Below are 17,894 nucleotides of genomic sequence, written 5' to 3'. Positions count from 1 at the left end.
AATAGTTTGTATCATGAAGATGCTCAAATCAATGTGAGAGCCAGGATAGTCATGGGGGATACTGTTTCTAATGATGATCTTACTTTTTTTTTTTTCTTCAGAGTGAACACTAGTTGTAATATATTCTGTATACATAAAAAAATGGCCTTGGCAATTTCTCATTAAAATATGCATGAAGGTGAAAAACAGTTGTTGCTTATTGTTTGGAAAGATTTTTTAGAAAAAAACAGTTTAATCGGAACCTACAGAAGTGCACAGGATTGTTTATGTTCTGGTAGACAGCCGTGCTTAATTTTCTCAGAGAGTTAATTAAAGTATTTGACAATACTTTTTTAAATGTAGCTGTATTACAGTTCTATGTTTTGATAAAGTTACGTGCTTTGGTAAAGTATTTTATTTCATTGAATATGTGCAGTAATCACAATTCCAGTCTAACAGCATCTAAAGAAATGCCTCCAGACATGTCTGTCACCCATCTTGGGAATCCTTTGCAGAATGCAGTTTGTTAGATAGATGTTTATGCATCAATGAGATCTGGCGGTTATATGTAGGGAAGGTTATAGTCTTGCAGCAAAGCACATCAGCACTACCCAGTGATGAAGGTTTCAGTGCAAATTAGTTGGCTTTCTCTGAAACTAGAGTCTGAGGTAAAACATAATTTCTTGAAAGAAGACAAGACATCACATTAATGTATTTATTCTTGCAAAATAGAAATGAACTGGTGCTTAATGAGAGTGTTGGCTGATAACATTTCATAGTAAACGAATACCAGCTTTGCTCTAAACAGTGGAACCTGACTTCCAAGAAACGTTGTCCTTGTCTAACTGAAAAAAAAGCTGTGTAAAGGTCAAGTATAGGTCTCATGAATTAATTTCAGAAGTAAGTTTAGAGTTTAAAAATGAAGTATTTGAAATAAAAATCGTTACATAGAAGGATGGTCTTCCAAGAAGGCTTGGACATGGGGATCTCGTTTCACAAAAAAAAATCCATACTGTGTGGGTTTTGTTCCTTTATCCTGACTTTCTAGTTCTGAGTTTTAATAGCAATTCATTTATGCTTCTAAAGATGACAAAAAACTCCTTAGAAAATTTAGCTCTTAAAATTGGACAATAAGCAGAAATATCACAGCCTTTCAGGGGTATTAGTAGTTGAAGGATGCTTTGTGTTATAGGATAATGACAGGTAAATCTTAATGTACTTAAATAAAATAAATAGAATGGTGACGTTCCGTTACTTCTGGGTTCCCACTCCTATCCTCATTGAGACTGCACCAGTTCATAGGAGACGGTATTGAGACGAGAAGAAAGTGGACACCTGCTCTCCAAAAACCATAAAATTCAAGGGCTTCACTGATGACTATAGTATAAAGTAGAAGGCTGTGGAAAAATGGGGTTTCGTCCTTGAAGTGGGATGCTAGTGATCTTAATTTTTTTTCCCAGCAAGGTTCGTTCATTTAAATTAATGCACCTGCCAGTGTTACGTGTAGACTTTATTAACCATAGTTTTGATTTGCTTTCAGCTGTGGGACTGGGATCTTGGTGCTTTCACATGACCCTGAAGTATGAAATGCAGGTGAGTACTGATAAGTAGCTGTGAATCTTTTTATGTATCTCATTGTGTAGTTAGATTGCCATTTCTTGGCTAGATGAAACTCATATCATGGGAGTTAATCTACATTAAGTATCATTGTACATGACTTCTGTTCTTAACAAAAGAGCAGCACAGATCTTGTTTCATTAAATGTTTTCCACTGATAGATGCACAGGAATATATACTTGCGTCTAAAACAAGAGCTATAATCAATTGCTTATGTTGGTAGAAGACTTTGGGAAATCAGACTATCTTTTTTTCACAAGTTGTTATTTTAAAATTCCTACAGCTTTGGCTCAATAGCAAGCAGTATAGTCTAGAATTATTATTTATTGTATCTTTTTTTAACTTAATATTTTCTATTATGTTTTCTATTTGCCTAGATGTACCTGTAGTGTTAATATTGAAATCAGTATCTGCTGAGTAGCAGTAGTTGAGTATTCCTCTCTCTCATGTTCTCAAGTGGAAAGTGTTTAGTAATAAATCACTGAGCATAAGGATTTGGCCCTATATTTCTAATTTTCTGAACAGGTACATAGTCTTATCCTGTTGCTTTGTTTTAGGTTAGAGAAGATTAAGGAAAATCATCTATGAAGTAAAGTCAGGGTGAAGTGGGATTCAGTTTGAAGTTAATAAACCTGCATTTAAAACTGTATGCTGGAAGTCTATTCTTCCACCGTAGTTAATGGAAATACAGTTAAGTCATGGAGTTGGTCAGCTGGGCTGAATCCAGGCTCCATTGGCAGTCTTAGCCTAAATAATATTAGTTTAGGTGTTCAGTATAATTTTAGACCCTTTGAGCATTCTGCCTGGCCTCCAGCTGCTGTCCCACTGGGGTGCAGGTCTCTTAGCCCCCCGTCACATCTGCCAATGTTGGGTGGGTGTTTTGGAGATGGAGTATCTCAGATGGCATTAGGCACCTGCTTAAGTCATCGCAACTGGGTCCTGGATTTCTCCTGATCATAATGGGACCTGAGACACTGCATATATGGACACCAAAACTTAAATGTCTTAAATTTGAACTGAATTACAATCTGTACTGATGTTTGCATCCATAATGCTGTTATACATCTCTGGTGTGTGCTGGAGACTGTCGGCCTCCATGGAGCATAAGAATACCATGTAAAAATATCTTGTGCTTTTCTTGGCGTGAAAAAGGTGGTTTCTAGATCCACCCCTTCCCAAACTGAAGTGTGATTTACTTGTATTCACTTCAGTGGTGAAACTGCCTTGGATTTCTACCTTTTCATCTCTCTGCCCTGAGCTGCTTGTTCTTAACCCTGCCAGTGTTTCAGATCCTCTTTCTTACACTGATGTAGGGTTGAGCAAGGCCACCCTGAAACGCAGATCATTAAAATGATCCATGCTTAAAACATTCTTATGTGATGGGGGGGGTGTAGACGCCATTTTAATCCAAGTTACTTTGATGCTGCTTACAACTTAGTCCAAGGGACCTGTGAACTAAGGGGTGATCAGAAGGATATGAGAGGGGAACAGGAATGTCTTGCTTCTTCTTTCCAACTGGTGTAAAAGGTTTCATTTGAGGCAGAGAAAGTACACTTACTATTTTGGCAGTCAAGTGAAATCTGCAAGTGGCCCATAATTACTCTTATTATTAGCTCATGAGTTACCACAGAGGAAGCATTTGAACCAGTAAATAATTTTTTCTCATTCACTTTATTTCTTGTTATGATTAAAAGTCAGCATTGACTGCTGTTTGAAGAGATATTTTTTTACATTTGTTTTACAATCTTAATACCATAAATGGTTAATTCAGATAGCTTAATTAAGAGAAATGTGAAAGCTTCTGTTCTTGGAAGCAGTTATTTAGAATATGTCTGAAGCTATCACCTCTTTTTCTCTTACTTTCATGGGAAGCTGCTTGATAGTGCATTTCTCAAGAATCCAAAATGTTTATTTAACCAGTGAAATTAGCTCACCGAGTTTCCTTCTATCCATGTTTCTTCATTGTTCAGATATGCTGTTGACAGTATTTCTGGAAACATTAATTCTTTTGGATATAGAAGGCATTGTCTTCTGCAAGCAAATTCTGAGTAGGATCTTTTGAGAGGCTCTTTGATGTTACCATTCTGCCCCTGAGATGCTGCCAGCATATGAGCTTAAGAGTGTAATCAGCTGTCCAAATTTGAAAAATTTTTGCTATATTGTCTTTCTTATTCTTTTTTTTCCTCCCCGTTTGCTTTTATGAGGTCTTAAATGACTCACACTCTTAAAGAGCTGCATGAAATAATCAAAATTCCTGTCAGACTTGGTAAAGCATATCACTGAACTTATAAATAATAATTACTAGTGTAAAGCTGAATGCGGCTATTGCTGCTATTTTTTCCTCTGTAAAACATCGCAGCAAAGATAAACCAATGTGATGGCAAGGTGCTACCTAAAGCATGTTAGTTTCAGCTCCCATCTACATTCCTGATACATTCTTTGTGCTAGCTATTGTGGTCCCTGACCCTATAATCCACAGATTCAGGGATTTTAACCTTTTTTTTGCAAGGTTAGTTGTGTGCTGCATCAGCTTTTGAAACTGGCTCACTTGAGAGAAGAGGTGGAATGTGGGTGAAGAAGCAAGACCTGCCCTTTCAGTGGCTGCTTGTCCATACATCTGTTTAGCAGTATTGTGAAACATTTCCTGAAGTTTCTGTGACCAAACCCATGAAAAGCTGAGAGCTCACACTAAGAATAATAGATATATCTCCTTCTGTGACAAACCAGGTCACGATTTTTCATAACATGGCCTTTCAAAACTAGTCAAAGGTTTTTGCTTCTGCAGTTAGAAAAATTCTCCCAAACCAAGCAGAGTCATGGGAGCTTTGTAGAAGGGTCTGTGTAAGCTGCTATTGCTCTTAATATATCTCATTATGCAGAATAAAATGGTTGTGAACTTAAGTACCATGTGCCAGTAGAAGGAAGGTAATTCCTGTGCAGGCATGACCTTCAACAGCTTCCATATTGATGATGGAACAAGTTCAAAGTCTTGTCTGCATCCAGTTCTTGTTTTTCTTAGGAAGGAGTCAAAGCTGATGTAACCATTCTAAGATGCCTAACTGTTAATGTTTGCTTAACATATTAGAAATCATAGGCAGAGGATCTTCATTGATCCATTTGTATGCTTTTGCATTTTCATGATTTTCAGTCCTTCACAAGATGAGGTAAGTTTAACTATGTATTTATGAGCATAAATTTGTTAACGCTGTTCAGTGAGAAGTTTTAGAAGAAAATGGTGCTCTGATCATTTTCTCTCCTCTAATGATGAATAAGTGGCAATTTTGAGTGTACCTGCTCTTCAGAAATCTCTCTTGTGATTATTATTTTAATTCTATCTCCATTAAGGTGGCAAGTTCCTGGAGAAATAACTGGTTTAGCAGTAATGTACCAGTCTTCTCCCAAAGTATAAAAATGAAAACCTGTCTCTGAAATAAAACAATGTAAGACATTTCCAAAAGCAGTAAGCAAACATGCAGGCACATTGCAAAGTAATGGGCCAAAGTTCTAGTTCATGTCATGGAAAACATTATTTCAGTTTCTCTGTGAAGTTTGTACAGAGGTAAGAAAATGCTACTGCCTATGTTGAGCAGGCCATAAAAGGTGTGGTCTTATTTTACCTGTCTTTACAAAAGTTCTTAGAAATGTTCCAGGTAGCATGAAAAGTGAAAATGGCATGAGTCTGAAGGTGTAGGCTTTTCATGAAATGTAATATTCAAAAGATTCGCAGTAACAAGCTTATTAATGCAGTAAGCTTTCAGTAGTGGAATAGGATTTGACACTGCTGCATACTGAAGTGTAGTCAAGAAGGTGGCTATCCAAATGACTTTGAAACTCCTGTTTTCTTAAGACTTCTATCACCTTAATTAACTTACACAAGTGCGTAAGTTAAAAGTAGTTTTCATGTTTTGATGTCTCTGCTTTTTGTAGCTGTTGGATGAACTGCCAATGATATACAGTTGTTGTGTGTTTGTCTACTGCCTGTAAGTATTGTTAAATGTTTTTTCTGAATATTTATGAAGTTTTAACTTTTGAAATACAGAATCTGTGAAGCTCAGTCCAATGTATAGTGAAGTTGACTCTGAAGCTTCTACTGATTTGAATACAATCTCAGTTTGGCTAGCAGTGCAGAATCATGACTTGGCCATTGGAGCCACCAAGCTGGCTTTAGTCCTCATTTTTACTAATACAGAGATATTTTACCAGTGTGTATTTAGCAGGAAAAAACCCAACACTTGTTAAAGACTTTATGTAGTACTCAATCAGAGCTCAGTGTTACTTGGTATGTAAACAGCAGACATAATAAAGTCAACTGAAGTAATGCTTACAAAATTATCAACATTGTAATTTATTTGAGTTGTATTTTTATGGTGTATTCTGACTCCAAATGCAAAGTTCAGATTTCTGGTTAAACCTGCTTTCCACTCATCTGGAAAACTAAAGAAAGAAGATTTTATGAATGCATATTTTGTGGAAAGTGTCTTGGAACAAGATAATGTTTTCTCCCATATTATTTTGGGAGCAATGTAGCATTTGGCAATTGTAAAGATACTGTAAGTTGGCTTTTTCTTGCCTGTTGCTGCAAGGCATGGATTGGACATGATCTGTTCTGTCAGTTGGAAAATCCAAGTGATAAATCAACTTGTTGAAAAGAAAAAGACAAAAAAAAAATCTTTTTGCTTTTGAACATATCAAATTTCAATGTATTTATTGAAGAGTACTAGTAGCCTACAAGGGAAAAGGGATTCTGTAGGATTATACCTCCATCTGTGGAAATTGCCGTCAGGTCGTCATTCCCACATTAGTATGATTTGTGCAAACTCAAGACCAGAATCATAATGCCTCAGTTAGTAAAAATATTTCCATTGAATTTCCCTTTGCATTTCTTTTTCTAGTTGAAATGTGATTGGGGAAAAGAGTGAGAAGTGGCTATAAAAATCTGTTTGAAAAAATAATCACGCTTATTTTGTGCAATGGTTCCTCTGTTATCTTCAAAAGTACTGAAGGCTGCTACTGCATTTGAAGCTCTAATAAGATTCTCTGTATGTGTGTTTGATAGTAATTGCACTGTTCAGAAGGACGAGTTAATGTTTAATTTAGGAGGCGTTTAATAATCGTTTTGGTTTTCTTGAAGCAGGGGTGGAGTGTTTCTGCACAGGACATTCCCTTTCCTAGTATTCAGTCCTACTGACTCTGGAGCTGTGTAATTACTTTGGTCTGCCAGTTTGCAATGTAACACATCGGGCTGTGTTGTAGAATTTTTTTCCCCAGATATTCCTACATGTTTCTTCTTTGTTTCTTCTTATTCATCCATGATGTTGTTTGTTTACAAAAGTTTATAAATAAACTTAAGCCAGTTTTGGCTGCTGGATGAGGGAAAGGCTGTGGATGTGGTCTTCCTGGACATCAGCAAAGCCTTTGACACAGTTTCTCACAGCGTTCTGCTTGAGAAGCTGTCAGCCTCTGGGCTGGACAGGCGCACACTCTCCTGGGTGGAAAACTGGTTGGATGGCCAGGCCCAGAGAGTGGTGGGAAATGGTGTGAAATCCAGCTGGAGGCCAGTGACAAGTGGGGTTCCCCAGGGCTCAATGCTGGGTCCAGCCCTGTTCAATGTCTTCATCAATGATCTGGATGAAGGCATTGAGTGCACCCTGAGCAAGTTTGCGGACGACACTAAGCTGGGAGGAAGTGTTGATCTGCTGGAGGGTACGAGACAAGAGGGAATGGCCTCAAGCTCCGCCAGGGGAGATTTAGGCTAGACGTTAGGAAAAAATTCTTTACAGAAAGGGTCATTGGGCACTGGAACAGGCTGCCCAGGGAGGTGGTTGAGTCCCCTTCCCTGGAGGTGTTTAAGGCACGGGTGGATGAGGTGCTGAGGGATATGGTTTAGTATTTGATGGGAACGGTTGGACTCGATGATCCGGTGGGTCTCTTCCAACCTGGTTATTCTGTGATTCTGTGAAATGAACTAGGCAGATGTAAATTGGAATTAGATAAACAACTTCCTCTAGTCCAAATTGTTTTGTGGTTCTCAAAATTCATTTTTGTTGGGGCTGATTTGACCTTTTTTCTGATGGAGGTATGGTCTGGGATATGTCTGTGTAATTTCATCACAGCTGTGACTGAAGTGTAGTGTAGAGATTTTGAAGCTCATTTAAATTAGTTGTTTTACACACTAGAAGCAATTAGCTGGTCTTACCTTCCACTTCTACCAGTACTTAGTCTAGCAAATTTACTGCACTCTGACTGTCTTAAAGCTGTAAACAGTCTGCATTTTAACAGATCTCTTGTTCAGTGTTTGTAAGGCAGCTGTCCCTTTCCTACACTGCCTTTACCTCACAGATGTAATGTTTTTTGGTAGCTGCATTGCATTTTAAATTAATTTCTAATTTGCCATTGATTATCACCCCTTAAGCACCTTCTGAAAATTCTTCTGCTTCCCAAACTTTTCACTGACTGGGTTATTTTTTCCATATGCATGAGCTTATTGGTTTTTTTCCACTAGATTTAAAAAAAAAAACATGTATTGGTAATTTTTTATATTAAAATAACACATCTCTGTTGGAAGCGCTACAATTTCTTGAAAGACTTAAGACTCATGTGGATCTATTTTCTCACAAATTTTGTGGTAGTGTACCTTGAAAAATGCATCCTTTATGTGGTAAGTGATGAATGTTATCACTCTCCTTTATGCTCTGTTACAGGTATGAATGTTTCAAGTACAAGAACACAGTCAATTATCCACTACTTTTCTTGTTAATAACATACAGCTTCGTAGTCAGCATAGTAAGTAACTTTTTCTAATACGGCAGTTTTGCCTGTCAGTTGGACAGTTTTCTGTCAGTGAAGGAACGTTACGCAGGCAGTACTGAATCTCACTCACTTCCAGTCAAGGAGGACAAATTATTCTTTTATTGCGAAAATTATGTGCTAGCAGAGAAACCTGAAACCTTTCTATCTACACCACTGTACAGAATAAATGAAGAATAAAAGCAGTAATCTAGTTGCTAGCTAGTTGGAATGTGAGAAAAACAGTCACCTTTGACTTGTTATGAGATCTCATCTTCCCTCACTTTAATTTATCTACAGAAAAGAGTATAATGCTGTTTAACAGAGTGCAAAGAGTGAGCTGTGATACACAGTCCAGGATATTGGCTGGTGTTTTAAAATAACAGCCAGAATAAGAAAGGAACTTAACTGTTAGGAAAAATTATAAAAGAATTTTAACTGTGTCATTGCTAACTTGGATCCCTTTCTGAGTGCATTCCTTTATGAATACAATAAGTTCTGTGCTGGCTGTCAGGCGCAGGTGGAATCTCCTTCATTATTTTTATTGATAGCCATTGCTTAATAAAGACAAGAAGTGTTGTAGGTCATCTTCTCCCTTCAAAATACTTGCAGTTCTCTTCTGTGCCTCCTAAACGTTTTATACTTGTTGCATGTTATGTCTAAGATCTGGTGGCCTTCTTTCTTCAAAAGCAGAAATTAAATGAACTGCATTAACAATAGGAAGAACTACTTGCTTTTTGTAAAATTAATTGAAATATTAAAACATTGTCAAAAACATTAATAATAGTAAATCAAAGTAGAGTAGGTGTTCTTGCACTGCATATTGAAAATGTATCTGGTAATTTTGTGTATCTTAACTGTTTTTTTAATATGTTGCAATGAGGAGATTTTAGATATATCTATTTGGGCTTCTCAGTTTAAAGTAGTTCCATAGTTAACCTCAGATTTTGCCAGAGGAAACTTCAAATATTTCCTCAGCTTTAATGGTACATGAATAGACGCTTGTAGCTTGTATCTTTATTCTAACAGAACAAGTCTTGGCAATACTTAGATGAACAATGTTATGGTCGTTCTCTGTTGCAAATTATTTCTCTATTTTTTTTTTTTAATCTTTTCAGGTTTACTTAAATTTGAAAGAGCCTGTGTTTCATCAGGTAAATCTTGCTCTGTTGGAGAAGCTAATCTTGTTTTTAAACTATGCTGTTTTAATGGAATGTTTTACAGGATTTTATAGCTGGAAGGAAGATGGAAAACGAAGCTCAATTTGCCTTTTGCTTTTTTGTTAAGCGTTATTGCTGCCTCTCATGTTGCCATCTTCTTACTTGGTGACCTGAAAAACTGGAATGGTTTAATGCATGTTGTGTTTTAGTATTTCACCTAATATTTCATGTGGTTTTCATCAATGTAATGAGTTGACCCTCGCTATCAGTTAAGGGGTGGCGTGGTGGGGGGAGAGCTTGCTGAGTCCTCCTTGTTGGCTCCTTTCCTTTAGCAGCTGCTGTGAAACTATGACCTGACATCATAACATAGCTTGGGTGATAGCATCATGTTCTTCTCTCCAATTTAACATATTAGTTTGCACTTTTCTAACTACTCAATTTTACTTTGTATAAATTCAAGCTGAATTTAAACACAATGTCTTCTAGGCTTATGTACCAGACTGGTTATTATGATCTGGCCTATTTGGTTCAGGTTCCTTTTGCAGCAGCCCAAGAGTATTAATATGCGTTCACTGCCTGTGGGGGTAGGACTTATGTCACTTGCCTCTTCAAAGGAGCTTACAAAGCATACATAAATGAGCATGATATGAGTAGTTTTCCCTCATTTATGATATTTTGATTAGGGACAACAGCTGAAAAATTGCCAAGCAAAAGCCCTGAGCTCTTTGAAGGACAGAGCTTTAAAGCTTTGATTTCTGAAATTGGTAGTGCCATCAGATGTCAAAATGTATCTGCCGCATCAGCAGCTGTAAAAATGATATGTGATTCCCTTTGGTGGGTTAGTAAAACACTGATAAATAAAATAAATTCCCAGCTCCTCCAAATAATCTCTCCTAGAAACATGAATTGTTTCTCTACCTGTAGATAAAGAGAGAAACATGCAGGTTTGTGGGTTTTTTTTTTACAATGTTAATTAATTCCTTTTTTTTTTTCCCTTACTTACATTTCCAGTAGGAAGATGCTGGTGGGGGTGAAAGAGGCAATTCCCGATGCTTTTACTGAGCTGGTTATAACTGATTTTGAATTAAATTACTTTAAGTAGTTTTGTTGGCAGCAGGGGCAGAATTTGGAATTTTGTTTCTTTTATCAATGTTCTATTCAAACTACATTTATTCTATTTGGATGCATTGGCTTAGGTATTGTCCCTTGTCTCAAATTCTAAGACAATAAATTCTATGACTTGTTGGGAAAGAGGGAGATAGGGCAACTTCAAACTATTGTCACAGACCTTTTTGCGTCTGGTTTCTCCTAGGTTCAGAATATGAATTCTCTGTTCTAATTTATACACAAAGAATCAATGTAGAAAAGATGTAGGCCCATAAAAGCGCTAGACTTTTTACTAAATTGATTTTTATGGGGAACATAAACCTGACAAAGTGACTCGGCTGCTGGATGAGGGAAAGGCTGTGGATGTGGTCTTCCTGGACTTCAGTAAAGCCTTTGACACAGTTTCTCACAGCGTTCTGCTTGAGAAACTGTCAGCCTCTGGCCTGGACAAGCACACACTCTCCTGGGTGGAAAACTGGTTGGATGGCCGGGCCCAGAGAGTGGTGGGAAATGGTGTGAAATCCAGCTGGAGGCCAGTGACAAGTGGGGTTCCCCAGGGCTCAGTGCTGGGTCCAGCCCCGTTCAATGTCTTTATCAATGACCTGGATGAAGGCATCGAGTGCACCCTGAGCAAGTTTGCGGACGACACTAAGCTGGGAGGAAGTGTCGATCTGCTGGAGGGTAGGGAGGCTCTGCAAAGGGATCTGAACAGGCTGGACCGCTGGGCTGAGTCCAGTGGCATGAGATTTAACGAGGCCAAGTGCCAGGTCCTGCACTTGGGGCACAACAACCCTATGCAGTGCTACAGACTAGGAGAAGTCTGTCTAGAAAGCTGCCTGGAGGAGAGGGACCTGGGGGTGTTGGTTGACAGTGACTGAACATGAGCCAGCAGTGTGCCCAGGTGGCCAAGAAGGCCAATGGCATCTTGGCTTGTATCAGAAACGGCGTGACCAGCAGGTCCAGGGAGGTTATCCTCCCTCTGTACTCAGCACTGGTGAGACCGCTCCTCGAGTACTGTGTTCAGTTCTGGGCCCCTCACCACAAGAAGGATGTTGAGGCTCTGGAGTGAGTGCAGAGAAGGGCAACAAAGCTGGTGAGGGGGCTGGAGAACAGGCCTTATGAGGAATGGCTGAGAGAGCTGGGGTTGTTTAGCCTGGAGAAGAGGAGGCTGAGGGGAGACCTCATTGCTCTCTATAACTACCTGAAAGGAGGTTGTGGAGAGGAGGGTGGTGGCCTCTTCTCCCAAGTGACGGGGGACAGGACAAGAGGGAATGGCCTCAAGCTCCACCAGGGGAGATTTAGGCTGGACATTAGGAAAAAAATCTTCACAGAAAGGGTTGTTGGGCACTGGAACAGGCTGCCCAGGGAGGTGGTTGATTCACCTTCCCTGGAGGTGTTTAAGGCATGGGTGGACGAGGTGCTAAGGGGCATGGTTTAGTGTTTGATAGGAATGGTTGGACTCAATGATCCAGTGGGTCTCTTCCAACCTGGTTATTCTATGATTCTATGATTCTAACATGCAGTTACAGCCAAATTCCAAATGTTCATGTACTGCCCACATTTTTTTCACAATCTTTGGCAAATATGTTGTAAATACAAAGGAAACATTTCTCTGACTGCACAGCTAAGCAAAATTATTTTCTTAATAATTGTTCTTTAGAGTTTACCAAAAAAACCCCTCAGTATAATTTCAGTATTTTCCAACTGAATGGGTCACACTGACTTGAAGTTAATATGCTCATGCAATCATAGTTTAAATCTGTCTCTGTCCCTAGCTATGTTAGAAATAGCATCAGGACATAAAGCTGCATTTGATTCCTGTACGTATTTATCTGTGATCATCATAATTTGTCAGTCTTGCAAAAACGGGAATAACTACATGGACAGCTTTATACTGTTAATTGTTTCAGGTTTTTTTCCTCTGAAAGGAGAGCAATAAGAAAGGAAAGGGGACCTATTATATTCAGTAGCAGGGATCCAAGCCTCATTTTTCAGTGAATTACATTCTACTTCCCTTCCCAACTTAGCCTCATAAATTGCTTACTACCAGCAGGGCATGAAGGGGATTTTAGTTTGTTATTCTTGGCACAGTGGCAACAGAGACCAACTCTTTTTTTTTTCCTTTTTTATCCACGTATTGCAGATCTTTAAGGGTCTTAGTGCTTTAACTGTAGGAGGGATGAGATACACGTTTTGGTCAGTTGTTGGAGGCTACAAATCATTAGAAGGGAGAAAACACTTCCCTGCCTGACAACTGATCTGATATATTTTGCAGCCTCATCAGTTAAGTGAAAGATAGCAGTGGCATTTACAAACATGTATTGTCATGTTTATGTCAAAATCTCTTAGGCTAGAGCATTATTATTACCTGTTTTCCATGGTGCTAAACAAGCCTACATCCCAATTTCCTTGTTGTTTTTAAGACAGCATCATTGTCAAATGAAACAGCTACACCTCTCCGCTTTCCCATCTGGCACACAAGTTTACTCTCTGCTTGTGAATTTGATAGAGGAACTGAAGAGGTTAAAGCTCTCCCCAGAATTAGTTTTAAATCAGATTATTGCTTATCCCTGTTTACCACATGTATTGTTGTGCTTGGTCAAGGAAAGGGGTGGGGGAAGATAGGCTGCTGGTCTGAAGTGATCCACAGACAGACAAATATAAGAGAGCCCTGGAAGTAGAAGAAATTACCATGGCAGTTAAATTTTTAGACTCAAGTCTTAGAAGGAGCCTTCTTTCTGATATCTGACCTAGAAAGGCGTCACCTGCAAAGCACTGCTTTCCATTCTGATTTGTTTACTGGCTGTATACTGTATGCTGGCTATAGACTTGTAGAGATCAAAAACATCATTCAGCTAGCAGGCAAGTTATATGAATAATGAAATAGATCTAAAAACCTGTTCTGTTTTAGCAGTCATCTGGAAGGGGTTGAAGCAAATTTTGAGCAAACAAATAATTAAAAGGTAAATAGCAAAAGAGATTAAATGTTCAGGCTAAACTGATAGGGTTTTTTGGTAACTGCTTCTTCTACATTAGAAAATATGATTTAAAAAATGTCTTGAAAAGGCATTCCAGAATGTTGTTATAGTGTCCCATGAGAAACTGAGTAGAGACTGGAGAAATGGATCAGTATGAGAACTGCAAATAGGATAAGAGAGTGACAACTGGAAAATCACTGAAGGAGATGATGGAAGGTGTTCTCAGTCTGGACTTCCTGGGGATCAGTAGTGGGGCTGTTTTTATTTAATGACCAGTAGCAGGAACAAGTGAGTTATGTACTGATGATACTTGTGGCGATAAAAAATTCAGAGGCATCACTGGGTATGGAGGAGTAGATGAAGAGAGAACTGGTAGACTTTGAGGACTAGGATGACAAGTGAAGTGATTCAGAATGGAAGATCACGCACTGATGGGCAAATACCAACTATTCTTGTTCTAAACTGCACACAGATCACCAAAGGAGGGAGAGAGGGAGTGCCTGGATGTTTTCTTTGATCACAGCATAATTATATGACCAGTGAATTTTCTGCAACAGTGCTAGAAGTAAAATACAAATGTTGGATATACCAATTAAGGTGACTGGCTAAGAGGAAGAGAGAGAGCATGGGAGAAAAAGGTATTTCATTTGTCTCAATGAAAAAATTAATAAAATTGTCTTCCCCAGATGTTTAAATATACAAATGCAAAGGAGGGGGTGAAATCGCCATGAAATGTGTATGTAGGTATAAATATGGGAGCCTGAAACTGTGTGAAGAATATGCTCTGTTAGGGCACAGCCTGTTCAAGCTTACAGGACTCCCCATTTTGAGGCATCTGTGTGGGCCCACTCCATGTCCTACAGCTCACCAGATTCCCTCCTGCTGCTAAGACAACAGTTTGTTGTAGGCTTGTGGCTTAATATATCATGCCTTCTAGTGGAATGTGCTCTTACTTTCTACATGTTCAGGTTGACAAGCAGTGGGTTAAAAAATTAACTTTTTCAGGGCATGTCTTCACCACAGTACTTTTTCTGCTTGGTTATTGTCCTGATGAAGACCATATATAAAGCTAATTCGAGTGACATTTCACTCTATTACACAGCTTGTTTAGGAATATCTTCTGGAAAGTGAGTACAGCTTTCATTCTGGCTAGTACTTCTATCTGCACAATAGCTGAGGGAACATGGAATAGTATTCAAGCTCTCCAAAGGACCAGCTGTACAAGTTTTTGAAGGGGAAATTCAATTTACTGTGGTAGACAGTGTCCCAGAAGCTCTGGAGAGCTGTTCTATGCCATGCAGCAGCAGTGACTTGTGTGTCACTTTGCCATCATGTCTGTACATCCAAACAGGACCTCTGTCTGTGTACAAACCCAGGAGCTAGAGGAGCAAAATGAGGCTCCCATGATCCAAGAGGAGGTGGTCAGAGCCTTGCTAGCCCGACTAGGCACCCACAAGTCTATGGGGCCGGATGGGATTCATCCAAGGGTATTGAAGGAGCTGGCGGATGTGCTGGCCAAACCCCTTTCCATCATCTTCCAACAGTCCTGGAAGACTGGGGAAGTCCCACTGGACTGGAGGCTGGATGATGTTGTGCCCATCTACAAGAAGGGTCACAGGGAGGACCCAGGGAACTACAGGCCTGTCAGTCTGACCTCAGTGCCAGGGAAAGTCATGGAGCAGGTGATCTTGAGTGCTATCATGAAGCACATGCAAGAGAACCGGGTGATCAGGCCCAGTCAACATGGGTTCACAAAAGGTAGGTCTTGCTAAACTAACCTGATCACCTTCTATGACAAAGTGACTCGGCTGCTGGATGAGGGAAAGGCTGTGGATGTGGTCTTCCTGGACTTCAGTAAAGCCTTTGACACAGTTTCTCACAGCGTTCTGCTTGAGAAACTGTCAGCCTCTGGCCTGGACAGGCGCACACTCTCCTGGGTGGAAAACTGGTTGGATGGCCGGGCCCAGAGAGTGGTGGGAAATGGTGTGAAATCCAGCTGGAGGCCAGTGACAAGTGGGGTTCCCCAGGGCTCAGTGCTGGGTCCAGCCCTGTTCAATGTCTATCAGTGACCTGGATGAAGGCATTGAGTGCACCCTGAGCAAGTTTGCGGACGACACTAAGCTGGGAGGAAGTGTTGATCTGCTGGAGGGTCGGGAGGCTCTGCAAAGGGATCTGAACAGGCTGGACTGCTGGGCTGAGTCCAATGGCATGAGATTTAACGAGGCCAAGTGCCGGGTCCTGCACTTGGGGCACAACAACCCTATGCAGTGCTACAGACTAGGAGAAGTCTGTCTAGAAAGCTGCCTGGAGGAGAGGGAGCTGGGGATGTTGGTTGACAGCCGACTGAATATGAGCCAGCAGTGTGCCCAGGTGGCCAAGAAGGCCAATGGCATCTTGGCTTGTATCAGAAACGGCATGACCAGCAGGTCCAGGGAGGTTATTCTCCCTCTGTACTCGGCACTGGTGAGACTGCTTCTCGAATCCTGTGTTCGGTTCTGGGCCCCTCACCACAAGAAGGATGTTGAGGCTCTGGAGCGAGTCCAGAGAAGGGCAACAAAGCTGGTGAGGGGGCTGGAGAGCAGGCCTTATGAGGAGCGGCTGAGAGAACTGGGGTTGTTTAGCCTGGAGAAGAGGAGGCTGAGGGGAGACCTCATTGGTCTCTATAACTACCTGAAAGGAGGTTGTGGAGGGGAGGGTGCTGGCCTCTTCTCCCAAGTGACGGGGGTCAGGACAAGAGGGAATGGCCTCAAGCTCCACCAGGGGAGATTTAGGCTGGACATTAGGAAAAAAATCTTCACAGAAAGGGTCATTGGGCACTGGAACAGGCTGCCCAGGGAGGTGGTTGATTCACCTTCCCTGGAGGTGTTTAAGGCACGGGTGGACGAGGTGCTAAGGGGCATGGTTTAGTGTTTGATAGGAATGGTTGGACTCGATGATCCGGTGGGTCTCTTCCAACCTGGTTATTCTATGATTCTATGAAAACACGTGAATCTGAATTAGTTCATTTGGGAACTGTCAAGGCAGCAGGTAGTGCTGAACAGCCGTCCCTATGCTGCATTGCTCGGCGTTTCGGCATCATCTTGATGATTGTCGTTCCTTTTTAGCTCTGCTAAGATTTCTTTTCCAGAAACACACGAACATATAGAGGTCCATTTTCTTTGTTGTAAATTGCAAATACATTTTCCAAGTACTTAGGCTAACTATCTTTTGATAGCTGTTTGGTATATTAATAGATAAGCAGTGGTTGCCAAGAACCCAGAATCTGTCATTGTGGTTCCCAATACACTATTATTTAAGGCTGATAAATTGACTTCATTAACCAAGGTTGGGCAGAAGGCCAGGAGCAGAGGAAACAGAAGTGGAAATAACAGGCTATTGCTGATTTCTGTTTTAGAAGAGTAGATGAACCAGTTTTTTATGCTCCCCCCCAGTGTGGTGTACTATCTGTACCTTGGACTTACTTAAGAATCTATATGATTTACTTAACTGCCTTCACATCAAAAATGCTGATAAACACTGAGCCTCAAACTGCTTACTTCCTATTTGTGAATTTGGCCACCTTATCAGGTAATCTGTTGTGTATTAATTAGACTTTGGGGGTTCCCTCATTTGCAAAGATGTGGGCTTCAAAGCTGAAATGCATCCAGCTTTATTAGTATCTTAAACAGCAAAGAGGGAACTGTGAAGTGATAACAAAAGATGATGCAATTCTGCTGCTCTATTTTAATTGTAGTGCAGGGGTGTTCTTTGGCTTACAATTTAAAGGCACTGTGAGACAAAATAGCACAAAAATTTGCTTGGGTTTTCCTCTGTCACCAAAGTGATGTGTTAAAGAAGAATAACAAAGGGAGCTAAAGGAATTGAAAAATTTGAGTCAACTTGAATAAGGTAGATTTTTTTTGTTAATTGTGTACTTTATCCTTATTTGGGTGGACAGAGAATGCCTCACAGATTTTTGGTGTGATGAAATAGTAAATCCATGGATGGTAAAGGAGTGAAAGTAAGCACTGCTCCCTGAAGTATCAACTAAGTTGTGTAGCTCAGTTTATAGGCCTCTAGTAAGAAACAGCTGTAGCAAGATGTGCAGCTACAGTCTCTGTGCATCACAGCAACACCTCCTTGATGCTTGCCTTTAGTGTGAAGAGGAGGATTGGAGCATGCAGAGCATAACAGTTTGTTGTTCCAGTCTTTCACAGGCTTTTAAACACAAATGTGTTTTACTGCTAACAACCTGCTTGTGTAAGGGAGCGGAAAAGGTAAGAAATTG

At 40.2% G+C, this 17,894-nt stretch overlaps 1 protein-coding gene across 1 annotated transcript in view; it reads left to right on the top strand.

Moving 5' to 3' along the window:
* ACER3 (alkaline ceramidase 3) overlaps positions 1–17,894 on the top strand; it is a 60,517-nt gene that overhangs the window by 29,089 nt on the left and 13,534 nt on the right. Inside the window, exons 3-6 of the mRNA XM_069883258.1 lie at positions 1,520–1,572; positions 5,524–5,576; positions 8,298–8,379; positions 9,501–9,536. Coding sequence (XP_069739359.1) covers positions 1,520–1,572; positions 5,524–5,576; positions 8,298–8,379; positions 9,501–9,536 — 224 coding nt within the window. The remainder of the gene's footprint in view (positions 1–1,519; positions 1,573–5,523; positions 5,577–8,297; positions 8,380–9,500; positions 9,537–17,894) is intronic.

This window comes from Phaenicophaeus curvirostris, chromosome 1, assembly GCF_032191515.1.
Source record: "Phaenicophaeus curvirostris isolate KB17595 chromosome 1, BPBGC_Pcur_1.0, whole genome shotgun sequence".
Taxonomy (NCBI): Eukaryota; Metazoa; Chordata; class Aves; order Cuculiformes; family Cuculidae; genus Phaenicophaeus; species Phaenicophaeus curvirostris.
The sequence above is the reverse complement of the archived record's forward strand: the minus strand, read 5'-3'. Positions and strand labels throughout refer to the sequence as shown.